Here is a 26,127-nt window from a genome sequence, read left to right as displayed (position 1 = left end):
ATGCACCTCTGCTCCAAAAGCATTTCTCTCTTTTTTAGATTTTATTTATTTATTTGAGAGAGGGAGAGCACGAGCGGGTGGGGGGAGCGAAGAGAAGGAGGGAGAAGCAGACTCCCTGCTCAGCTGGGAGCCCAACGCAGGGCTTGGGTGGGGGAGCGGGGCTCCGGGCTCCATCCCAGGACCCTAAGATCCTGACCTGAGCCGAAGGCAGACGCTTAACCGACTGAGCCACCCAGGCGCCCCTCCAAAAGCATTTCTATATGATGTGTTACGGTCCTCAAGACGGCAGCTAAGGGAGCTCTGAGCCATGATGCAGAATGAATTAACCAGTTCTCCTCACTGTGGACTGATTCTTACTAGTTTGAGAGTATATGGCATCGTGTGACCCTCAATGTAGGGGTGCATCCCACCTCAGAGGTTTACAGCCCCTTATGCACTTAGTATATTATTAATTATGTGTAGATAACAATCATCACTATTGCTGCGCTTTACCTCTTTGGGGCTAATGCCCTGCCTAATGATCAGTCTACCTCTTACTCCATGGAGCTGAGCCACCATTCTTTGGGAGGCAGCAGAGACTTGGATAAGTCACTGCTGTCTGGACCTTGGTTCCTCATCTATAAACAATGGGGCTATGCGAGTTGAGTTCCAGGCAATCTTCAGACCCTAAAATATTTCGTTTCTTCAGAATGCCAGAGTTTCTCTTTTGTATCAGCTGGGTTCAGCTGCCTACATAGAGACCCAAAGACCCAGGGTACCAGGCCTTTATCAGTCCATATCAGGAGAAGAGATCCATCTCTCCTGCTACTCCCACAGCCTTCTCCTAATGAAAGGCCACTTAGGACCCCGGGGTTCTCAAAAGGTTTAGCGGGGCCAGTTCCTATCCTCAGGAGTGGTCCTCAATAAACAGTAACTTACTGAAGCCTGTGAGTACAGTGACCACATTTTCTGAACCAAAAACTTGGCTATGTAATCTGACCTAGGATTTTAAGTCACCTCTACCCCCAATGTGGGGCTCAAACTCATGACCCTGAGATCAAGAGTCTCATGCTCTTCCGACTGAGCCTGCCAGCAGTCCCTGACCGAAGATTTTGACGCTGCTGCTTCCAGGTACAAGAAGTCATCTGGCAGATGGGACAATAAATGGCAAAATACTGAAAATTCCTGAACCTTTGGGGGACTTACAGGGATAACAGGGCAGAATAACGGAAAAGAAGGTAAGCCCTTGAGTTGCCATGTTGGGGTTTCTACCCTCGCTTCCTGACTGGTTCCCTGCCTCTGGTTTTGATCATCCGAGCCACCTGTAAACAGTATCTGGGGAAACAATGAGGTGTCTCACCCCAAGCACCTGGAATTAGATAAACAAGACCATCCTCTGAGAGCTAAACTAATAAGCATAAAATACATCAGAAATGACACATGCAAAGTTGCCCGAAAGAGACAGGTCTTCAAGTCAGGATTTGAGTTGAGTAACATGTCTAAAAATTCAGGTGTCCAACAGAAAGGCGAAATCTACCATGGATGTAGATTTTTTTTTTTTTAAGGAGGCTTGAAGGAGGGGCGCCTGGGTGGCATAATTGGTTAAGAATCTGCCTTCGGCTCAGGTCAGGATCCCAGAGTCCTGGGATCCAGCCCCACATCGGGCTCCCTGCTCATCAAAGAGTCTGCTCCTCCCCCTGCTCATGCTCTCTCTCAAATAAATAAATAAAATCTTAAAAAAAAAAAAAGGAGGCTGAAGACAACTGTGAACAGGGCTCCTTCCAGCAGTGCCCTGAGGAGAAAGAGGTGGGTACCCTGGCCCAGGGATCTCACAGGTCTCTCAAAAAGCTGAGAACCAGCCCTGGGGCAGTCAGGCACCCTCTCTCCTAGCCGTCACCTTGTCTAACTGCAAGTCTCTTCAATGGGGAACCCCCTTCTCACTGCTAAAGGAACATCTCTAAAATGCAAATCAGCTGATGTGGTTCTCCTGCTTCAAGTATTCAGTAACACCCTCCCCCCAACCAACTGACTTCCCTGCCTGTCGACCCCAAACTCTCCAAAGCTCTCCATCTCACTCTGCCCTCCCATCAACTTTTCTAGCATATCTGGTATTTGCTACCTGGAAAACTCTTGCCCGTCTTTAGGTCTTCTAATTGTATTAAAGTGATATGTGAAATAGTTTTAAAAAGTCAAATTGTAGGGGCACCTGGGTGGCTCAGTCGTTAAGCGTCTGCCCTTGGCTCAGGTCATGATCCCAGTGTCCTGGGATCGAGCCCGCATCGGGCTCCCTGCTCGGCAGGAGCCCTGCTTCTCCCTCTCCCACTCCCCCTGCTTGTGTTCCCTCACTTGCTGTGTCTCTCTGTCAGATGAATAAAACCTTTAAAAAAATAAATAAAAGTCAAAATGTAAAAGGATCTCAACAGAATGAAACTCCTTTTCAACGTTATTTTTTTCTGAGTTCACTTTCAGATTTCTAAAGTATATGTTCATACTATATTGCTAATCTCTTGTGAAATTTATTTTCTTGTGTGTCCTTTTACAATTTTTTTTTTGCCAAAGTAATACATGTATGTAGATTTTCAAGTTACAGGGACTTCGAGGATTATAACAGAAAACACAAATTCCCCACTCTACCCCCTTCCCACACCCAACCCCTACTCTCTTCAACTCTTTAAACTGCTTGTTCGGGTATTTGCCTCCTCATTTCTAAAGAACCCACGAGGGGCACCTGAGTGGCTCAGTTCCTTAAAAGTGCCTGCCTTCGGCTCAGGTCATGATCTCAGGGTCCTGGGGTCGAGTCCCTCATCAGGCTCCTCTGCCCCTCCGCTCCCCTTCCCTCCCCTCCCCTGCTCCTGCTCACCATAGCATATGCTGTAACTACATTTCCTTTCCCATACAACTTTTCCTTTTCCCTGGTGTTGATAGTGGTGATGGTGATGATGACTTTGCTTGCTTAGTTTTCTTCATATCTATGATCGGTTCTCCCCAAACTCTGTCAGTTCATTTCTCCTCTCAATGTGTTTTTGACACCTCAGATAATCCATCAGATTTTTTTTTTTTCCCTTCGAGACATTGTCTCGACTGCAATTCAGACTGTGTGCTCTCTAGACCTGCATAAGGGTGCACAGAGGATCTTGTCCCCGCCCCATCACTCTGGGATTCCTTCCACCTCTCTTCTGCGTTGGGTTTCCTGTTTCCTAGATCCCTTGGCCTTTTTTCTGACTTTATGTCCACATTTTGCTGGAGCACATTCTCCAGTACTCCCCCTGAGAAAAGAGGCCTGGGACATAAAATCTTTAGACCTCATCTCTCTGAAAATGTCTTCCTTACACCCTCCGCCTTGACTGATAATTCAACTGAGTATAGACTTCTAGAGGTTGGAAATTATGTTCGCTCAGAATTTTGAGAACACTGCTCCACTGTTTCCTAGCTTCCAGTGTTGCTGTTGAGAAATCCAATGCCATTCACTTTCTTGATCCTTTGTGCATGATATGTTGTTGTTTTTTTTCCTGGAACCTTTCAGGATCTTCTTGTTATCCCTGGTATTCTGGAATTCCACAGGGATACCTTGGTGTAGGTCTTTTTATCATTTATTTTGCTGGTTACTCAGTGTGATTTTCATTCCTTAGGTTCTGGGACATGTTCTTGTATTTTGGCTTTGATCACTTCCTTCCTGCTGTTTCCTCCACTCTCTATTTCTGGAACTCCTGTTGTTGGATGTTGGAGTTCCTCAACTGATCCTCCAATTTTCTCATCTTTTCTCTTCTGTTGTCTATTTCTTCATCTTGTTATTCTGCTTCCTAGGATATTTTGTCTCCTTTTATTTTCTAAATCCTTCTCGCTGAAATCTTTATTTTGACTCTCACTATCTTTAATTTCCCAGGTTTCTTCTCCTCCCTCCTGACCTCTGTTCCTTCCAAGTTCCTTTGTTTTCTGTTTGTTTGCTTGCTTTTTTGGTCACTCTTATAGGTTCAAATACCCTTGTACTATCTGATCATCTCTAGCTACCTAAGGCTTACCAGTGTGTGTGTGTGTGTGTGTGTGTGTGTGTGTGTGTGTGTGTGTGTTAAATGTCAGTTGTACTGAGGTTTAATGTACATAAAATCAAATATACCTATCTTAAGGGTCCTTGGCTGGTGATCCTTGGCGATTGGTTCCCATGACACTAACAAGCAGATGGGAAGCTCTGTGTATAGACGGAGCTTGCCAAGTGGTGGGCTTCACTACAGTTGCTGGGCTGAAGCCTGTTCTTTTGTTGAAAGACTCCCACATGTCATCATTTGGAGACCTTTTTCTAGAGCCTTTCAGTATCCTCAGAGAAGACTACTTTGTTCTCTTGTATGCTCCTGACTTTGGTGTCCTGGCAGTAGGAGAGTGGGGGGAGGTTGGGGTCCCACTGTTTTAGGATGGAGATCCCTTTTCTTATAACCCTGTTTCACCCCACCCTTCATTGTGCCTGGTATCCCCAATCCCAGGACTTCTTAGCTTCAATTTCTCCAAAGAATCAACCCCCATCCGCAGAGATGGGGCTTGGTGGGGGGGGGGAGGTCCTTCACTAGATGAGGCCAGGGTGGGGATGAGAGGGTCTGTTCGCAGACTTTCAATATTCTCCCTGTTTTCAATTCCACACCTCACCCAGCCTTCTGTGGTTCCTAGCACCTCTGAATCCTAAGCATTTCTTGGGCTCTCTGGGCGTAATAATTTACTTCTGGTCAGCATCCTGGACCCTGTGAGTGTCTACCTTTTTTATTTCTTTACTCATATTTCAGTTGGATTTGGGGAACAGCAGAGATAAATAAGTTTATTCAACTCATTATGTTTAACAGGAAGTTCCTCTTCTTACTGCAGCCAACTCCTATTCATCTTCCATGACTCATTTAGGCAAGACCTCCTCCAGAAAGCTTATCTTAATGTCTCTAGGCTGGATGAGGAGGCCCTCCTCTGTTCTCCTGCAGTGTCCCTTTCTTGCTTCCATCACAGCCCCAATCAAACTGTTCTGAAAGTGTCCATTTCCATGCCCAACTCTCCCTATAGATTGGGAGCCCCTGGCGGTCTGGGGCTGTGACTTAGTCACGCCTGCACCCCACCCCAGATCTTGGTGTCTGGCCCACAGAGGTACAGGGCCACTGTGCAGTGATGGAATGAATGAATAAATGAATGACTACCAGAATGAATCAGACCCAGCCGGAGGGACCATCCAGAAAGGGAAATAAGCTGAGGACGATTGTTCCTCTCCAAGGCCAGTTCCCTAAAAGCTGCAAGTTCCCTAAAAGCTATATGCACACGCTTGCCCACTGCAGCATGATCTAAAGCCGTGGAAAAAAGGGCCCAGCTTCTATGCCCTACATTCAGAGGATGGTTAAGTACATTATGGTATATCAGTTGCTGTTAAAAATAATGCTCGTGAAGAATATGCAATTACATGGGGGAAACGCTCAAGTGAAAAGAAGCAAGAAAAACTTGTATGTGCTGTATCATTTCAGCTATATGAAAAGAATAAAAAGAACAAGGGAAATACACCAAATGCTCGCAGTGGCTGCCTTTGTGTGCTGTAATTATGGGTTAATGTTTTTCTCCTCTACTTTTCCGAGTTCTTCAACATTTTCTAATGCAAGAATGCATTAAATGTCTAATTTTTAAAAAGGCTCCTAAGAAACGAAGGTAAATGTCCTGACAATGCTATGGAGAAAACACTGTGAGGGGCACCTAAGAGTCTGTGTGCAGGCCCAACAGTGCTTGCTAGGAAGGCTCTGTTCTCCACTGTCCAGAGGCCTTGAAGACTCAGGCCCACGGACCACCACCCCCTCTCACTGCAAAAGCAGGACCTAGCTCAGGAAGCCAAAGGAGGAGGATCTTGGAGTCTAGCGTCTTACAAATCGCAACACCATAGGCTGTGCTGGGAAACAGAGGCCCCTACACGGGGCCCCAAACTTCAAATGCCCCTCTCCATGAGGTAAAGGGTCTGTGGGGCCAAGGGAATATGACCATCAGGATCTTTGGTCCTCTGTCTTCTAGACTGCACTCCAGGTACCCAGAACCCCAGAATTCCCTGCCTGTATCTCTTGAGCTTATTTGCAAGAATTGTGTGGTCTTATCCAGGTCCATCTGCTAGGCCCAACGGGTGGCCAAGGGGAAGTTGGAGGGAGGCAGGGCTTTGATGTGGCCTGGCGAGTCCACATATATCTCAAGGTTCTATATGAACCACAGGTGGGAAGAGAAGGGGGGAGGGCCAAGGGCCTCAGCTGGTACCTTGCCTGGGCCCTGCAGAAGTAGAGGTAGGCAAGTCCATAGGTCCTTAGGCCTCAGGGTTTATAGAAAGGCCTAACACTGAGAGATGGACAGATCTGCGTTCAAATCCACTTATTTGCTGTGCGACCATGAATGAGTCCATTCCTTTCTCTGAACCTCAGTTTCCCCAACTATAAAATAGGTATAGTAATTCCAACTTTAGAGGGTTGTGGTGAGGCTTGCTGGGGACAGAATGGCCTAGTGGTTATGAGCACAGGCTTTGGGTGAGACAGGCCTAGGCCTCAGTCGCAGCTCTGCCCCTCGTAACTATGTGATTTACATCTGTAAGGCTCAGTTTGCTGCTCAGTATAATGGAGATAACAATAATATTAATCCAATAGAGTTGCTGGAAGGATTGTGGTTGTAAAGAATATGTAATAACATTGGAAAGTGCTTAAATGAGGAAAGGCTGCTTAATAATCGTTGTGCAAATATTGGTTATGGTGGAGTTGACAGGGCCTTCTGTACTCCCCATGCCCCTGCCCAGCTTTATTCTTTGCCATAGCCCTGATCTCTATAGGCCATATTCTGTACCTTCTTGTTTCTTTTCTGCCCCTGCCCTCTGACATATACACACTAGAATATCAGCTCCGCAGGGCAGAGATTTTATCTGTTTTGTTCACTGTGTCCAAGTACCTAGAACAAGGTGAACAGAGAAGATGTTCTTCTACAGTTAAGTAGATAATCTGCTACTTAGGGGTAAAAAGGCATTCTTGGCTAATAAAATAGCCAGAATATAGGCATGGGGTCACAAAGAAGTCCACTATGCTTAGGGAACCCTAGACAGTTCAATCCAACTTGAGTACTGGTCAGGAAGGGAAGACCGTGGCTAGAGAGATGAGTGGAGCCATGGCCTGACCAAAAGGGGTACACAAGAGCTTTCCTAGACCACAAATGGTGTAAAGACTTACATGTGATGATGGCCAGGGAATGGAAAAGCCCTCGGGAAGAGGCAAAGATACCTTTCAAGTTCAAGAGCCACCTAAATCATTACAATGTGAAAAGTGACTGTAAAAACCTTTTGAAAGATAATTCAGTTGGAGAAGAAGACTCCTGCCTAGGGGACCCATCTGAGCCCAGAATCAGACCTAGAAATGACACAGAGGCAGGTAGAGAGGTCAGGAGGATGACAGAATGGTGACATGCAAGAAAATCTCATAAAGGTTAATAAGAGAGAACAACCAGATCAATCACTGGACAAATCAGAAAGCTTGCTGGATAATGAAACCACTTTCAGCAAGGGATCCACCCGACATCGAAGGCCAAGATGGTGGCAGGGATGCAAAATGAAGGCCATGGCAATTTCGGCTGCCCGTTAACCTTTTGCTGGTGATTACTCTTCCCATAGTCCTTGATCACCACTACTCCTTGAACAAGTTCTGGGAGGCCAAGGATGCTGAGGATGATGATGAAGACGGCTGCATACTTCAAAGGAAATAGTTGGCTATCACTTTTTAAATTTCTTCCCCGGGAAATAACGAGGCAAGTGCCACTTCACATTTTTTTTTAAAGATTTTATTTATTTATTTGAGAGAGAGAATGAGAGACAGAGAGCACGAGAGGGAAGAGGGTCCGAGGGAGAAGCAGACTCCCTGCTGAGCAGGGAACCCAATGTGGGACTCGATCCTGGGACTCCAGGATCATGACCTGAGCCGAAGGCAGTCGCTTAACCAACTGAGCCACCCAGGCGCCCCTCACATTTTTATTTTAAAAAGAAGACAGGCAGAGACTGCAGCAAAGAGCCTTGAATACCAGGCAACAATGTATTGTCCTATAATTTCTGGGGAGAAATTGGTCTCTACCATGTTCTGCCTTCTAGTAATCCAAAAAGAATAAAGTGACTATTTATTAAGCACTTACGACGGTTTGGGGCTTGTGTTAGGTTCTTGACAGCTGGGCGAGATGGTTATTCTTCTTGCCATTGTGTAGATGTGAATACTCAGGCTCAGGGCAGCGATGTGATTTGCCTACAGCTAATGAGCAGTAGAGCTGAGATTCAAGTCTGGGTTGGTCTGACTTTAAAACCAATGCTTTTAACTGCTACAGCTGTGGTTTCCTTCTGTCAAGTCAGAGCTAAGTGGCACTTCATCTCCCATACCAGCCTGTGAGCTTGGCCTCTCTCCCTCACCTGGCTCCAATCTCCCCTACATACAGTGCAGCCCAAGCCGCCCAAGCCCGCCCCCCCAACCCAGTGAGCATTCGGGGGGGGGGGGGGATGTGCTTCTGGAAGAAACAATCATTCAAGGTCAGAGGGGGAGCACCAAAAAGGGAAGGTGGGGTTAGGCACAGGTATTGCAGCCCAGATCAGCTCAGCATTATGACCAAAAAAAAAAAGGGGGGGGGGGAGAGAAAAGGAAAATGGAACTGGTTCTCTCCAGCCCTCCCTTCCTGCCTCCCTCTGCTAGAGGCAGAGGGATGGAGGTTCAGCCATGGTGGGGAGGAGAGTGGGTGGGAGGGGGAGCAGCTTAGAGCAGCTCCCTGTTCCAGAAGCCTCAGCTCAGCCTCAAAGCCCCCTTCTGCACGCTAGGGGCCCATCTCTGACCTACCTGCTCTCACTGCCTAAGCAAAGGAGGCTGGGCTGCACTCCCAGGAGCCCACTAAAATGAATGTGAAAAATAAAATAAGGTATGAAGTCATAACAGTGAAGGGGATGGAAGAGAGCAGTATCAATGGATGAGAGATTTCAACAAATTTCTGGAAGCCAAAAAAAAAAAAAAAAAACCAAATCCACCACCAACAACAACAAAGAGAAGAGTGTTCATAGTTGAAGGAGAGCCAGGGACACCGCTCGGGGTTGCAGCCAGGGTGGGAGCCAATCGGGTCAGCAGAGGCCCAGAGAGACTCCAGACTCAGAGATGGTAGGTACGAGGAAGGGCATAAATGATCAGGATCTGGAAACAGGGGGCGGGGGGACACGCTGAAGGTAAGTACATGAAATTCTCCCCTGCTCCTCTAACTCCCAAATCCAGAATCCAAGCTGCCTAGTATGGCAAAATATCAGAGCGCTCCTGGCTAAGGGAATTAAACTATCTGGGATGAATTAGGGTACCCAGGGGCATGCTGGAGTACCCAGAATGAAATGCTTTTCATTTGGGAATTTAGGGGGCACCCATTATAACAGCCAGCCCCCTGGAGGCTCACCTAAAATAAAGCCAGCAAGTGGACAAGCCAGCCTGGATATACAGACATCTCAATCAGACTTTCTCCTAACTCACTCAGAAACTATAAAATAGAAAGTATGAGAGAAAAGATAGGCAGCCTCGAGGATCGATCCGGGTAGTTCCACGTCTAACTAGCGGACATTTCAGAAAGAGGAAACAGAGAAAACGAAGAGGAGGAAACTACCAAAGAAATTATGTAAGAAAAGGGTGCCTGGGTGGCTCAGTTGGTTAAGCGACTGCCTTCGGCTCAGGTCATGATCCTGGAGTCTCGGGATCGAGTCCCGCATCGGGCTCCCTGCTCGGCAGGGAGCCTGCTTCTCCCTCTGACCCTCTTCCCTCTCGTGCTATCTCTCATTCTCTCTCTCTCTCTCAAATAAATAAAAATCTTTTAAAAAATTATGTAAGAAAAGATAAAAAGGCATCCAACTGAATGGACTCACTGAGTACCAGGTCGGGTGAATGGAAAACAGACCTTGAACTGATTACATAGGGTTACATAGGTGGTTACAGAGCTGGTTACCTAGGTGTATTTGGCTTGTAAAAATTGACCGAGCTATTCATTTGTGATATGAGCACTTTTCTGTATGCATATTATATATATTTCAGTGTGGTGTTTAAAAAAAAAAAAACAACCCTTCTTCTAGAAATCTCTAAGCAAATTGTCCCCAGAAGATATGCTATGATTCTCCTGCAGTTTCAAGGAACTCCACACAACAGTAACGACATAAGTGAGCAAGCGAGCAAGCAAGGTAGAAAGAAAGTCCTGGTCCCAAATATAAAACCATGTAAACAGTGGTATGATTTTGAACCATGTCGTAGAGCATAAGAAAGGAAAATTCATTTGCTCTTGATGCTAGGAAACCTTCCTGGGAGTACAGAGGTTGCGACAGTGGACTGTGGAAACTGAGGTGCAATTATAGTCATAAGCACGTAAACATGGTGTATTTATTGGTGGTCAACTTTTAAAATCAATTTGTCTTGATAAAGCACCGAAGACCTAATTATTATAGGATGCAAATGCAATCAACCTTGCAGAATGCAAAAGTACGGAGCACAGAATGTGGGAGGTGCAAGGGTGGAGGAGAGACGGAGGGAAGGATGAGACCCTAATAACTAGGTCTTACAGACCAAGCAGTGAAGAGATACTGTGGAAAATGGATGGAATAGGAAACCGCAGTTTAAAACACCACTTAAAAAAGTTACAAAGGTAACTAACAGAGGAACCAAAGTGGTAATGTAACTATCACAATCTGAGAGGGCGAGAAAGAGTCAGGTGTTGTAAATAAGCTAAATCCTCATTTGTCCTAGCAGAAAGAAGTCAGTAGATAATGTTTAAAGTTGATAAATGAAGGGCGCCTGCGTGGCTCAGTTGGTTAAGCGTCTGCCTTTGGCTCAGGTCATGATCCCAGGGTCCTGGGATGGAGTCCCGCATTGGGCCTCCTACTCAGCAGGGAGTCTGCTTCTCCCTCTGACCCTCCCCCACCCCCCACTTGTGATCTCCCTCTTAATCACGCACTCTCTCTAATAAATAAATAAAATGTTTAAAAAAGATAAAGTTGATAAATGAAGAAATAACCACTGAAGCATGTTATTTAGAGATAGGAAATCGCCACCAGAAAACCTAAATGGTAAAAGCAGTCACCTCTGGGGGCTGGAAGGGGGGGGAACAGGGAGACATCAGCTTTTTACTACACAGGTCTTTGTGTACTCTTTGCCTTTTTTTAAAAAAGATTTTATTTTTAAGTAATCTCTCCGCCCAACATGGGGCTCTAACCCAACAACCCCCGAGATCAAGAGTCATATGCTCTACTGCCTGAGCCAGTCTGGCGCCCCATTATTTGCCTTTTTAAAATATGTATATGTACCGCTTTAATATAATTTTAAAAAACAACTCCCTCCTCTTTCTTTGGACCTCAGTCTCCTGCATGGGACGGACAAAAGAGGGAGGGTGATTATTCCACGTGATGTGAGGTCCTGTTCTCCAATGCCGGCTTCTTTTTAGAGCAGGAATGACACAGGCAAGTGAAGGGCTAATGCCCCCCCCCAACTAACACCTCAACTCCTTCTGGAGCCTCATTAGTCCGTGAGGATGCCTTCTCAGCTGCCCCAGCCAGCACCGCCCTCTGGTCCCCCTCCAGCCCCACCATCATCCGTCCAGCCTCCCCAGCCTTCCATTCATTTGACTATTTACACCCATTAGTTATTTATACCTGCCTGAGTCACAAAGGATTTGAGGTGGCTTACTCCAATAACACAGATAAAGAAAGAATAAAAAATTGAACTAGAAAATAGGAGCTCAGAAAAAGAGATCAACAAAGATGCTCAAACTGTATTTCAAATTGGCCGGCAGCCGGGGAAGAAGAACGAGATACAATGAGCCATGATAGCCTCATATTAGGAAGGAGGAAATACACCCATTCTCGGGGGATGCAAATCTTTGCCGGGCACGGAATTTTGCAATTCACTGTCCATGGGAGATTTCATGAAGGAGAAACAAAGTTTTGTTTTTTAAACTTAATTTGTCCTACTTTAATGATGTGTTATCCAGATCTTTGGATGAGTTATCTCCTATAAAAACTAAAGAATCTCAGGTAACATCATGATTATAAAAATGAGGTATAAGAGGGGTACCTGGGTGGCTCAGTTGGTTAGCGTCTGCCTTCAGCTCCGGTCATGATCCTGGGGTCCTGGGATCGAGCTGCACATGGGGTTCCCTGCTCAGTGGGGAGTCTGCTTCTCCCTCTCCCTCTCCCCCCGACTTGTTCTCTCTCTCTCTCTCAAATGAATAAATAAAATCTTTTTAAAAATACAAAAAAAAAAAAAAACTAAGGTATAAGAGCATGTGCTTTGGCACAATCTTGGATTATTTCATAGGTTTTCTTCCCCTGGAAATGACTATTAAGCACCTACAAGTATCAGGGAATGCCATTCAAATGATCTCGGTTAATCCTGATGACATAGCTGAGGTCCTCCAGTGGGCTGGGGCACAGCTGAGATTCAAACTCAGGTCTGTCTGCTAGTAGCCACACTTGTGGTGAGCATAGCATAGCGTATAAACTTGTGGAGTCACCGTGTCCTACACCTGAAAACGAATGTAACACTGTGTGTCCACTGCATTCAAAACAAAACAAAGCAGAGACAAACTTAGGTCTGTCTGTCTCCAAAGCTCATTCTTTGTGTATCATATGATGGGGCCTCAAAACCAAGGCATCCGGGCTGGAGATACTCTGCCCAAGGCAATGGGCACACAAGTGATGACAGACGCAAGCCTGCCCTCTTCCATGAAGACAGAAAAAAGAGGGATGGACGACAGGCCTGGCTCTCAGGTGGCAAGCTGCTTCTGAGCTGCCTCAGTTACATTAAATGAGGACCCCGAAGGCAGAGGAGAGCCGCAGGAAAAAAGGTGGGCCTGGGTGGAGAAAGGGAAAAATCTGTGTCCCCTCCCTCACTGTGAATCTAGAAGATTGGGTTTCTGAGGGGCTGAGCCAGACAAAGCGGAGGGTCTGTCTGCCACGGAAGCAAGAGACCCTTTCTTTGGGTGATGCCTCCTCTTCATGGCTTCCTCCCCAGCAAGTCAAAAACCTCCTTGAGCCCCGGTTTTCTCATCTGTAGGACACAAAGACAATGAGCCTTGCAACCTTCCCAGGATTTCAAGGCATAAAATTGCACACTTAAGGAATGGTCCTTTGACCACTGGCATTAACACTGACGTGATTCTTCTGCTCACACATCAAGCGGCCTCGGACAAGTCCTTTCTCTCTGGGCCTCAGCCTTCTCATCTGTGAAATGAACAGCTTGAGCAGAATGATTTTTAGGGTCTTTCTAGCTCCAAGTTTCTTGGCTTTTATGCTGGGATTATTGAAATCCGCCTGATTGTGAATTAGCCCAGCAGTCGGCTGCACACCCCTTTGCCACAGCACTTGCCAATGTGCTGTCACTGTCTTTCTCCTCCAGTAGATTATCTCTACTCCCCACTACCCGAGATCAGGCCTTATCATCTCTCATCTACACTGTCACACTAGCCTCCTCACTGGATGCCCTCCAATCTGTCTTCCAAACTGTCCACTCATGGGATCTCTCCAAAACATGGCTCTCGACACATCACCCCATACTCTAAAATGAGCACCTCTTTCCTCAACCTAAAACCCTATCTTGGCTCCCAATTCCCAACAGAATAAAGTTCCTTATCCTGCTATTCAAGTGTCCTCCTGATCTGGGCTGGCTGACTCTTCAGATCCTCCTCCAGACCCTTCCTGCCTCGCTGTTTGTGCTTTAGTTTGTAATGACCTCATAAAAGTGTTCCCCCCCGCCCACACACACACCCTGCTGGTTCCATGTCTCTGCACATTCACTCATGCAGTCCCCTCTGCCTTAGCCTCCCTTTTGCTCTCCATTTCCACCAACCCACATACCGTCCTTCTTCATCTAGCTCACTCCTACTCATCCCCCAAGTCTCAGCTCAGGCATCACCTCCTCCAGGAAGCTCTCCCCGACGGTCTAGGTAGATGTCCCTCCTTTGGGCACCCACAGCCCCCTGTGCTCCCCTCTGGCCCAGCACACAGGAAACCCCAGTACCTTCATCTTCGCTACCCAACTGACAATGCCGTGAAGCCAGGAGCTGTATGATAGTAACCACGGAACTTCCTGCCTGCAGTACTACAAGGCATGGCTGACCTCTCTTTCAGAAACGTGGTGAGCTCCCACATGGTCTTTCCCTCTGGCTCTTCTACAGCACAGAGTTTGGCAAAGTTATTAACAAAAATAATGCCTATTGCTAAGTAAGCAGACACTGTGTGCTAAACCCTTCACCTATGTCATCTTATTTAATTTGCACAACGATCATGAGAAGATTTATAACCATTTATGAATTGGTCAGTCTATCAGATGGACAACTGCCTCCCTCCCAGTGTTTACAAGGGAATTTGGGGGAGGGAATACAATTTAGGTAGCTTTCATCACGGATATGATGACAATGATTCTAAAGTGGCTATAGAAAGGAAAATATTGGCTTTATTCAGGTGAGTGCAGCATCCTGGAATCCAGTAGGAAATCACAGGGCCCCCCAGACATGCGGTCATATTCTCCCTTTAAAAGGGTATAAAGATCACATAGCTACAAAGAAATGCACTGATATTAGGGAAATGATACATATCAGGTGCTAATTGTGATAAATTTCCTTCCAAAATGTTAGAGGAATCATCCTAATGTGCCCGCAGAACTCTGGCTTGTTATTTTTGTTTTGAAGATGTGAGGCGACAATCTTGGTGGAGTTGTTTTGTTTGCTACATTACACCTCTAGGGGGCAGGGCAGCCCCACAGATTATTTTCATCCTTGTCTCTCAGCTTTCCATCCTGATCAGAACCTTGATGGGTATGTTAGGCAGACAGGCAATTTTCTGACATATTTGGCGGAGGGGTTGGCGGGGGGGGGGGGGGGGAGGGAGAGGCGCAACATGAATCTTATCTATCAAAAAACATAGTTTTGGGGCGCCTGGGTGGCTCAGTTGGTTAAGCGTCTGCCTTCGGCTCAGGTCATGATCCCGGGGTCCTGGGATCGAGCCCCGCATCGGGCTCCCTGCTCAGCGGGAAGCCTGCTTCTCCCTCTTCCTCTGCCTCTTCCCCTGCTTGTGAACTCTTTCTCTCTTTCTCTGTCAGATAAATAAATAAAATCTTTTTTTTAAAAAAAGAAAACATAGTTTTATCCTCATCTGCTACTTGAGAAAACAGAGGCTCTCAAAGTTAAGTGACTTGCCTAGAGTCGCAGAAAAGTCCTCCTTCCACGGCCTTGCACTTTCCCTGACTACTAAGGCCCCTAGAGAGATTTGGCTCTTAAGTGCTTGAGAACAGCCTTCCCCACGTAAATGGTTTCAACGTGGATGCTTGGAGAGAGACCAAATAACTTCCAGGAGAAAGTCGGAGTAACTAGCAAATTACCTGGTCCTAAGTGAGTTACATCAAAAGTGGAAACAAGTCACTTACTCATCATTCTTCCCCATGACCAGGGTTTATCATTCTGCCAGGGAACGCAGCAGGGAAAGAGCCAAAGGGGCTGCATCTCATTTTGACTCTAAGATCCCACGCCTGGCCCAGGGTCTGAGCCCAATAACAACTCGATGGTAAAGAAGGCACTTTCCACTAGACTAGGCAGACTGCATGCAGGTCCTATGCGTGTCTCTTGGCTCCTTTCAGAGCAGAACATCTTGCACTGAGGGTCAAGACCATGGTATGACACGGCCACGGCATGGGAGGGAGAGGTAACGATGAGCAGATTGGCCTCGATGTCCCCGAAGGTTCATCTGACTCTGCTAGCCTGACATCCTAGCAACTGGCAAGATGGGTGAGTGCGAAACGCACAGAGAGTGGAGGCCAGACCACTTCTGGGGGCAAGGCCACAGAGGAGCCAAGAGGACTCTGCAGTGGAGCCATCTCGTGCCGCAGGAGCCCCGGAATGAGGAAAGACGTAGGCTCCTCTGGCCATTAGTGCACCGAGGCTTAAGCTGACATTCATTTGTCTATTCAACACTTACTGGGCAGCTGCTATGCGCTGTGCTGTGCTGTGCTGTGTGTTTCCAAGCTGCTTGCTCTCGCACTCATGCCCAGAGCACCTGCCACAGGCGTCGGCACAACATGCTCTCGACATGTGTCCGTTCAATCTCAATCTGAAGGGGCCCTCGATCCAGTAGTGAGGACATGAGATGCAAACAAAGAACCATAAAGGTATCAAAAGGGGCAAAGTGCTCATTTCAAGGGTCGGAGATAAACCAGCAAACCAACATGGGAGAGGGGACAGTGCAGCTCAGCCTTGGGAAGTGGATGGAGCTACAGCCCAGGAGAAGGAGACAGCATAAGTAAGGCCCACGAGACCCTCTGCAGGCTGAGTGGGCTAACGCGGGGGTACCCTGGCCCTTCTGGCTGGAGCATGGTCTGTGGGAAGGGGCCTGCAGGAAGATGAGAGGAGAGCGGTGAGTTGGGTCCTGATCCTAAGAGGGCCCCGCGTGGCAGGTGGAGGAGTGTGAACATTCTCCCACAGGCCGAAGGCAGAGCGAAACCCCGGGAGCCCTGCAGAAAGCTTGGCCTGGCTGCGTGTCACCAGAGGCTTGACAGAGCAAGAGCAGGGGCGGCATCTGTGAGAGAAGACTGTGGCAAAAATCCAGGCGGCCATCAGGAGACGGACCCTGACTCAAGCAGTGGTCTCGGCAGCTCTGCTCGGGGGAGGGGGGAGGCCGGAGCCGAGCCTGGAGTGTCTTTAACATCTTTCCACCTTGCCTGCAGGAGGCAATGGTGTGCACAGACTTGAGCCAGACACTTCGGGGCCCCATGCGGTTGTGTAACCTCAGGCAGGTCACTGCACCTCTCTGATCCTCGTTTCCCTGTCAGAACAATGAGGATAATACTAACCCCCACCTGGCAGGGACTCTGCAAGTGAGATAAGCAGCCGGACTGCATGGTGGGTGAGAATGCTGCAGATGGACTCTGGAGCCTGACCACCTGGGCTCCTCCGAGCTCTTTCTCAGTCCTGCTGCTTATTCACTGAGTGACCTTGGGTAAGTTAACCAACCTTTCTGGGCCTCGGTTTCCTCATCTGTGAAATGGATTTAATAACAATATCCACATCAAAGGATTCACGTGAAGACTGAATGAATTAATACATGGAAAGCGCTTAGAACAAATAGTGCTTGGCACACAGTAAATGCAGTAAAAAAAAAAAAAAGTGCTAGCTATTATTACATAAAGCCACAGAGGGTGGTGCCTGGCACACAGAAGGATGAGACTCACTCAGCACGTGTGTGGCCTCTTCTCTATGCTCCAGGCCTTTACTATGCTCTCAGCAAATTCAGAGGCCCCAGTAGGCAAGGCAGGGGGCGGGAGGGGTGTGAGATGAAAGAGTAACAGAGGGCAAGCCTGGGTCCCGTCTTTCTCCCGCCTAGGCCCCCATCTGACACCAGGAGACACCCACTCTCTTCAAAGCCCTCCAGCCGGGTCCTCGGCAAGTGGCCTGCCCTGCCCTGATCCTTCCTTCCTCCCAGAACCTCCACACCCCACCACCCTTGCTGCTCGTTTTGTGCTGAGCACTGTCGTTATGGTGGGCTGAGCTTGGAACCCTGCATCTCTGGCCAGGAAGAAGGGGCTCTGCAAGCGCAGAGAGCATGGTGTTTGCTCAGCCTGGTGGCCCCTCCTGCTCTGTGCACGCAGCCAAGAAATGTTTGTGGATGACAACAACCCCATTCTTGCCCCAGATCTAGACAGAGAAGCAAGACTCCTCTAATTCTCATTCAACTCGACATTATCATTTCCTCCCACGCAAGTGTAATGCTCCCAACACAGTGGGGGGAAAATAAATGGCTTACCCTCCTGGGAAGAAGGAGAAACCCCCCTCCCCAGGAAAAGCACCCTAGACCCCAAAGGAGACAGACTTCCCCGGGGCCCTCTCCCAGGGCTCACTCTCCCCCCGCCCCCCTCCCCGCCACACTCCCTCCCAGTGTCCTCGGCCCCTGCAGGAAGCACACACTGACACAGCCCAGCAGCCAAGCAGTAGACCACGCATTGCCCTGGCTGTCAGGAACACGAGGCCAGGCCCTCTGGTTGCTATCCCCCAATGTGAGCCAGCTTGCAGGGTGGGCGGGGAGGGGGGAGGGGTGTGTGCAGGCGGGGCGGGGGCAGAGGATGGAGAGTTACCACCAAACCAGCTTCAGCCCACCGCCGCCTACAGCAGAGCCGGAGCTGGGCCCGTGCAAGAGCGTGGGAAATACAGCTCTCAGCAGTGGCCCCCAGCACACCCGTAAATCATTCCAGGCGCCAGAACTGCAAGGGGGGCCAGGCCAGGACCAACAACGAATGCAGAGCTCTTCTCCAATCATCTGGAGACGGGTGACGATGCCAAGGATAAAAGACCCGAAGGAACGTTGGTGGAGACCAGCAGCGACTAACAAACAAGCAAGCAAACAAACAAGCAAAGCCCTCACATCCAGAAGACCAGTGGCCAGAAGGAGGTTGAGCCTCGTCTCGCTCTCTGCTGCACGAAAAAGGCCACACCCAGAGCACAGCAGAAGGCAGACTGGCATCCGGGAACCTGTCCAGAGGAGACAGCATGGGAGGATGTGGGAATCCTGGGGGTATGACACGGGTGGGGGGTGGACACGACAGCGGCTATCAGCTGCAGTAGACGGACAGTTCACAGGACCGAGAGTCCGTCTTCGGGCGTGTGACCTCTGGCGTGTCGCTTCCCTCCTCTGAGCCCCCTCAGTTTCTTCGGCTAGAAAATGTGGATCGTGGTGGCAGCCCCACAGGGTCGCAGGGAGGACTAAATTAAGTCCCCAGGCACACGGGGCCCTCACCAAGCGGCCGCTGGGCCCTGGCCCCCTCTCTCCCCTCTTCCACCGCCAGAGGGAGCCTGGGGACCAGAAACGTCTATAGCCTGTATAGCCTGTAGCCTGTACCAGCGCTACCTATCCCCCCTCCCGCGCTGCAGCCTCTGCTGCGAACACCGCCGCGCCGCCTGGCCCGGCTTCCAGCGGCAGCCTTCTCACCCGCTCCTTGCAAACCCAGGACGGGCCGGGCAGGGGCCTCTCCTCAGCAGCTGCGGTAGCAGCAGTGGCCACTGCATCCACAGGCCCCCTCTTGATGCCCGGCCAGGAGGGAGAGTGGAAAGGAGGGAGACACAGCCTTCTTCCCTCCCCCCGTCGGCGCCCCCACTCTTCCCAGAGTCAGCTCCTCCTGCTCAAGTCCTCTAGGTACCTAAGGCTCTCCTGGCCTCTCCCAGCTTGTGACCTGGCCAGGTCCCGAAGCCAAGAGACTCCTGTGGGTTGGAAAGCTCTGGTGGAAAAATGACAGGCCTCGGAGACAGGTGGACGTAGGTTCGAGTCCCAGCTCCACTAGGAGCCAGCAGCGTAATCTTGAGCAAAACCCTTTCGTCTTGGAGCCTCAGTTTCCCCAGCTCTAAAATGGAGTTGCTACTGCTCACTGCACAGGGCCTGTTGTGAGGCCCCAAAGAGGCAATAATGGATGTGCAAATATTTAATATATGGTTAGGAGAGAGTCACAGTACCATCTAAACTCTCTTATTAATCCAGTAGGAAATGTGAGGCAAAGAAATCCAAGGAACAGCCTGGAGGGTGCACAAAAGAGGGACAGACCGAGAGGCAGGCCTGTGCGGATGGCAGAAGCACAGAGCTCAAGAGCAAATGGGCTTCCGGCCAGCCAAGAGATTCAGATCCACGCCTGCAGGATGGAGAATCTGAGGGTAATGGAATCCTGGAATTGGGGAAGACCCAGGTCACTTCACTGAGCTTTACACCCGATTCAGGAACGGTGCTTTCTCCAGCTCTTCCTGATACCCACTGGGCCTCTGCCGGACATGTCCAGCCAGCTCCCACCCCCCACCTCTTGAGTCAGTCCACTGCATCACCCGACAGCCAGGTTGCAAAGTTCTCCCTGATTAGCCCCCCAATTTCCCCCTGCTCCTGGTTCTGCTCCCTGGAGCCACACATAATGAGGCTGTCGCAGGCGTGACCACTCTAGAAAAGTCGTCCACAGCCAGGCTCGAGGACCACCAGGCCCATCCAGTCTCCTGCTCCCACCCCCACCATGGCCCTCTCCTGAAACAGCCTCGCTTGGTGGGTCTGGCCCCTTCCTCCAGTGTGGGATCCATACAGGCAGTCTACAGGGAATGGGCTCCCAGCAACCATGCCTGGACAGGAGAACCCATCTCCCTCGGCCCCGGACTACTCTGGGGCAGTCCACACCAAAACTCAGCTGAGGGTGCACTGCAGTGGAGCCCAGCTGAGCCCTCGAGCTGCAGCTGCAGCTCCTGGGGCCCAGCCATCTCAACCCAGCACCCCAGCCTGCTGCCTCACCACGGGGGAGTTGCAGAGAGCTGTCTCCCGGCAGATTTCCCGAGGCAGAAGGCTTCCCCACCCCCAGCCCAGCCTCCAAGAGACACTCCACTGGTTGTGGCACATGGTAGGACCAGCTGAGCAGTGAGAGGAGGGGGAAGGCTGTCCATTCGCTAGAGGACTTTAGACTTGCTCGGTAGTATGGCTGGATTAGTCACAGAACCCTCAAATCTAAGCTGGGGGACCTTAAAGAGCATTCAAGGCAGACAAGATATGGGGGGACCTGATGGCCTGAGAGAGGAAGGGACTCAGTCAAGGTCACGAAGTCAGTCTGCAGCACAGCTGGAAGGGGAACCCAGGTCTCCTAACTCCCGGTTCAGTGTTCTTTCCAATACAGCAAAAGGGAAAGCAGGGAGCCTTCAGGGCAGCCCTGTGAGCCTGCATGCCCTTGACTCTCTTAAAGCCTGACATTTATCCCAACCAGCTCATGGTACTGTCTTCAGGGAAGAAGTGAACCCAGCCCATGGCCCACCAACCCAAGAGATACTGCCAAGGTGTCCCAAATAGGCTGACACAGACCCCAGCACAGAAACTGGCACTGATCCAACAAGAGGGAAGCTCTGTAGACTTCCCTTCCTGGTAGCTCTTTAACTGGGTGGTGTTTTTCTCCAGGGTGGAGAGGGGGTGGTCTTTGAGGAACTAGCCAAGGGCCTGGCCTCCATCTTTGCTCCCCCATCTTTGCTCCCCTGGCCAGGATGTGCTGCAGTTCCCCTCAGAGGGACGTCTCAGCCTCCAGCAGCCATTCCGGTCCCCACCTGCCTCTCTGGGAAAGGATGGGGCTGAGGCCGCCAGAGACAAGATCAGGCCTGCACTCAGGACCTGCAGAGGAGACCCAAAGTGGGGGGGGGGGGAAGATGGGGGCTTTCTTTCCCTTGGGGCTCTGAGGTGACACCATCAGATAATAGAAATCCCAAGCAGCACATCCAAAATAAATAAATAAATCAAAAGCCATCCTCTGACAAGGGTACAGCTAAGGGGGTGAAGAAGTGGAGGGGTGATGACTGCTATAGGCCCTTACTGGCCGTGGTTTTGAGAAAGAAGAGACACCTGCACTCATCTGGCCAACCCAGGCTGGGGTGGCTAGAGAAGGGGTGGCGGCTCCTGGAGGAGGACCCAGCTCCTCCTGACGGGCTGGGATGGGAGAGGAGGACATGGAATCAGGCACCCGCTTCTTACTTTATCAGCCGGACAAGTTGGAGAGGGAACTAGAGGGGAAGAGCTGGGGTGAACGGAGTCGGGGGGGGGGGGGTGGTTTACGAACACACGTTCCTTACTTTCTCTGGAGGGTTGTGGCCGGGCTGGTGCTGGTACTGGTGCTGTGGCCGCCGCCGGCCCCGGGGCTGGAGCTCCTGGATGCGCCACGGCTCATCTGGCCCCGCTCCCGCGGTGGCCGGGGCCCCACGCCCACCGCCGCCGAATAGCCGGCTTCCTTCTCGCGGCCCGGGTGAGCTGGCCCTGTCTCCCGCCCGCCACGCTCGCGACCCAGGGCTGGGTTCTCGTGGTGCAGGTGGCACTGGGCCACGTCGCGCTCGCGGGCTGGGTAGCCGGTAGTGTCCTGGAGCGGGTAGGCGGCGTCCCGCTCCTTGTCCCGATACACTGCCTCCCGGTTCTGGTAGGTGCCGTCCCGGTTCGGGTAGCCCACGTCCCGAGCCGCCTGGTGGAACTGGCTCTCCCGCAGCTCGCGGTGGTGGAACTGGGTCTCGCGCAGGTTCTGGTACTGGCTCTCGCGGCCGGGGCTATCCCGCGCGCCGTGGGGGTCCCGGTGCAGCTCCCCGCGGTGCAGCTGGCTCTCCTCCCTCAGGTCGCGGTTCTCCTGGGTGAGCTGGTCCAGCTGGCCCTCCAGCTCTTCAATGCGCCGCCGCTGGGTCTCCAGCAGCTGCTGCTGGCTCTCGATGATGTTGTTCAGCTCCAGCAGGTACTCCACCGCCCGGTTGGGGCTCTCGGATCCCGGACCGCCCGGGGGCCCCGACCCCGCCTCCATTCTGGCGGCCCAGGGGCAGGGGAAGGGGCAGGAGAGCCCGGTCCCCGCTCGCTCACGGCGCCACCCTCCCCCGGGCCCAGCCGGGGGAGGGGGCCGGCGGGACGCGAGGGCGCGCACCGGGCTCGAGGGCCCGGGGGCCCGGGGGGGCCCGGGAGACAGCTCTGGGGCCGGCGGCACGGGGAGCAGGAGCTGAGGCTACCGCTGCCGCCGCCACCGCCACAGCTCAGGAGGACGCGGCCCACGGCGCTCCGCCCGCTGCGGAGTCACTGCGCAGCGCGGCCGCGCGGGACCGCCCCGGCCGCCGGCCCGCCCCCCGCCCCTGCCCCCACCCCGCGCGCCCGGTCCGCCCCCGCGCGCCCCACCTGCCGCCGCCACCCGCGCCCGAAGGCGGACCCGCCCCGAGACACCCGCGCCAGGCCGGCGCCAGCCGCATCACAGGCTGCGGGAGATCTCTCCGTGGCACCGCTCCCAGGGTCTTCGCCTAACGCAGCCCAACGAAGCCCTCCATCCCGGTCCGTTCCAGTGTCCCTCGGGTCCTCTCAGCCCGAGATCCTCATCTAAGACATCCCTGGAACCACCCCCCACCCCGTCTCAGGCAGCCTCTGGGTCCGGGCACCCCCACGGACTCCGCATCCCCTGGGTCTACCAATCCCAAGTGTCAGATTCCCCATCCCAGCCAACCCTTGGACGTCCTATCTCAGGCGACCTCCCTCCCGCCCACATCCCGGGTAGTCCCAGGATTTCTCATCCTCGCCAGTCCGTGGACCATTCTTCCATCCCAGCCAGCCCCGTGTCCCTCCAGCCCAGGCAGTCCACAGCTCCCCCTTCCCAGGCAGCCCCCGGAACATCACCCCCCTTTCCCCACACACTACATCACAGTTATCCCCCCACTCCAGCTAGTTCCTAAACTCTCCATCCAAGGCAGCATCCAGATCCCCTACCCCAGTGAACCCCAGGATCGCCAAGGTTAGCTGGTCCCTGGGTGCTCCAACCAAGGCAGTCCCAGGATCCCATCCCAACAAGTTCTGGGACTCCCCATGGCAGCCGGTCTTAGGATCAAAGCTCCATTCATGCATTCAACTCTCACTTTCTGCCCTCCTTTGGAAATGTTCTTCTCCACTCTGTCCATCGTCTTCATCCAGTGGAACTGTAGCCATCCTTCAAGACTTAAATGTCACCTTACTGAAGCCAACCTCGATTTCCCTGGCCAGAAGCTCTTGCTTTCGCTCTCCTCTCAACCTCCCATTACACTTCTCTACACTTCTCCTGTGGTACTGTGGGACAAGTGGAATTCTGCTTTAAAGCACATTCGTTTGTGTTCTTGTTTTATGTCCTCTGCCAGTCTGAGCTCCTTAAAGCCAGAAACATGTCTTCATTCATCTTTGTGAGCAGGTTGGGGTAGAGGAGAAAGCATCCGTTTTACAGTCAGACAAAAATGGATTTAAATTCTATCTTCTCCTCTCTGAACTTCCATTTCCCCAATTAATAACACCTGCCTCACAGGAATGGTCTTGGAAAAAAGCAGGTAAAATCATTTGGCACAGAGAACACAACCCACAAATAGGAGAAAATATTTGCAAATGGTATATCTGATAAGTGTTTTGTATTCAGAATACACAAAGAACTCTTAGAGCCCAACAACAAAAAAGACGACCCAATATTTTTGAATGGGTGAAGAATTTGAAGAGACATTGCTCCGAGGAAGATGTACAAAGGACCAATAAGCTTGTGAAAAGACGCTCACCACCATTAGCCACCAGAGAAATGCAGATCAAAAACCACAATGAGACACACACACACACACACACACACACACACACACTGAGCTTTCTGTGCTACCCACACGGTGTTGTTCTGGGTTCCTGTCATAACTTTCACGATTTCCAGAGCCCTTGGTGTCCTGCAGATGAAGGAGGAGGCTGTCCTTAAATTCCTTGCAGCAGGAACACTTTTAGGAGGCACCAAGCTTGACTTCCAAGTGGAACAGTACATCTACAAAAGGAAAAGTGAAGGCATCTACATCTTAAATCTGAAGAGAACCTGGGAGGACCTTCTGCTGGTGGCTTGTACCATTGTTGCCATTGAAAACCTGGCTGATGCCAGTGTCATATCGTCCAGGAATACTGGCCAGGGAGCTGTGCTGAAGTTCGTTGTTGCTACCGGAGCCACTCCTACTACTGGCTGCTTCACTCCTGGAAGCTTCCCTAGCCAGCTCCAGGCAGCCTCCTAGGAGCCATGACTTCTGGTGGTGACCGGTCCCAGGGCTGACCACCGGCCTGTCACAGAGGTGTCTTATGTTAACCTGCCTACCATCGCTCTGTGGAACACAGACTCTCCTCTGTGCCATGTGGGCATTGCCATCCCGTGCAACAACAAGGCAGAACCCTCAGTGGGTCTGATGTGGTGGGTGCTGGACCAGGAAGTTCTGTCTGCGCATGCGTGGTGGCATCATCTCCCATGAGCACCCAGGGGAGGTCATGCATGATCTCTACTTCTACAGAGATCCTGAAGAGATTGAAAAGGAAAAGCAGGCCACTGCTGAAAAGGCTGTGTCCAAGGAAGCATTTCGAGGTGAATGTACTGCTCCAGCTCCTGAGTTTACTGTTACTCAACCCAAGGTCGCAAACTGGTCTGAAGGTGTGCATGTGCCATTGGTGCCTTTCCAGAAGTTCCCTATTGAAGACTGGAGCGCTCAGCCCACTACAGAAGACTGGTCCGCATCTCCCACTGCTTTGGCCACTGAATGGATAGGAACAACCATTGGGTGGTCTTTTGGGATGCAAAATGGTGTGGTCACTTGGGAAAACAGTTTGAAATTTTCTCAAAATGTTAAACATAGACTTACCACATGACCTGGAAATTCCACTCCTAGGTATATAGCCAAGAGAAATGAAAACATATGTCCACCAAGAAACATGTACATCAATGTTCATAGCAGCATTATTTGTAATAACCAAAAAGTAGAAATAATTAAATGTTCATCTGTTGATGAATGGGCAAACAGAATGCACCATATCCACACATTGGAGTATTATTCAAGCCACAAAAAGGAATAAAGTGCTGATCCATGCTAAAACATGGATAAACCTTAAAAACATTATGCCACGTTATGCTAAATGAGACACAAAAGGCCACATATCGTGGGAGCGCCTCGGCGCCTCAGTTGCTTTAGCAGCCGACTCTTGATTTTGGCTCAAGTCATGATCTCAGGGTCATGAGATTGAACCCCCTATTGGGCTCCATGCTGGGTGTGGAGCCTGCATAAGTTCCTCACTCTCCCTCTTCTTCTGCCCCTTCCCCCCTGCAGGCACGCTCTCTCTCTCTTAAAAAAAAAAAAAAAGGCCACATATCATGATTTCACTTATATAAAATTCCAGAATAGGCAAATTCATAGAGACAAAAAGCAGAGTAGTGCTTGCCAGGGGCTGGGGCATGTGTTGGGGGAAGGGGAGTGACTACTAACAGGTATGAGGTTTTTCTGAGGAAGAATGAAAATGTTCTAAAATTAGATTGTGGTGGGACGCCTGGGTGGCTCAATTGGTTAAGCCTCCGACTCTTGATTTCAGCTCAGGTCATGATCTCAGGGCTGTGAGATGGAGTCCCAAGGTGGGCTCCTCACTGGGTGTATAGCCTGTTTTAAGATTCTCTCTCTCCCTTTCCCTCTGCCCCTACCCCCTTCTCTCTCCCTCTCTAAAAATACAGTAAATAAAAAATAAAATTCGATTGTGGTGATGGTTGCATAACTCTGTTAATTAAAAATCACTGAACTGTACATTTTTAAAGGGAGAATTTTATGATACATGAATTTTATCTTGATAAGGCTAGT

At 50.6% G+C, this 26,127-nt stretch overlaps 1 protein-coding gene and 1 pseudogene across 2 annotated transcripts in view; one reads left to right on the top strand and one right to left on the bottom strand.

Annotated features, from left to right (window-relative positions):
- IQSEC2 (IQ motif and Sec7 domain ArfGEF 2) overlaps positions 1-22,511 on the bottom strand; it is a 76,859-nt gene extending 54,348 nt beyond the window's left edge. For both annotated transcript variants that reach the window (XM_027608812.2, XM_027608815.2), the window contains exon 1: positions 21,595-22,511. In XM_027608812.2, coding sequence (XP_027464613.1) covers positions 21,595-22,301 — 707 coding nt within the window. In that variant the 5' untranslated portion in view covers positions 22,302-22,511. The remainder of the gene's footprint in view (positions 1-21,594) is intronic.
- A 1,675-nt stretch (positions 22,512-24,186) lies between these two features.
- On the top strand, positions 24,187-25,153 carry LOC118356502 (annotated as a pseudogene).
- The last annotated feature ends 974 nt before the right edge of the window (positions 25,154-26,127 follow it).

The sequence above is a fragment of the Zalophus californianus genome, chromosome X, assembly GCF_009762305.2.
Source record: "Zalophus californianus isolate mZalCal1 chromosome X, mZalCal1.pri.v2, whole genome shotgun sequence".
Lineage (NCBI taxonomy): Eukaryota > Metazoa > Chordata > Mammalia > Carnivora > Otariidae > Zalophus > Zalophus californianus.
The sequence above is the reverse complement of the archived record's forward strand: the minus strand, read 5'-3'. Positions and strand labels throughout refer to the sequence as shown.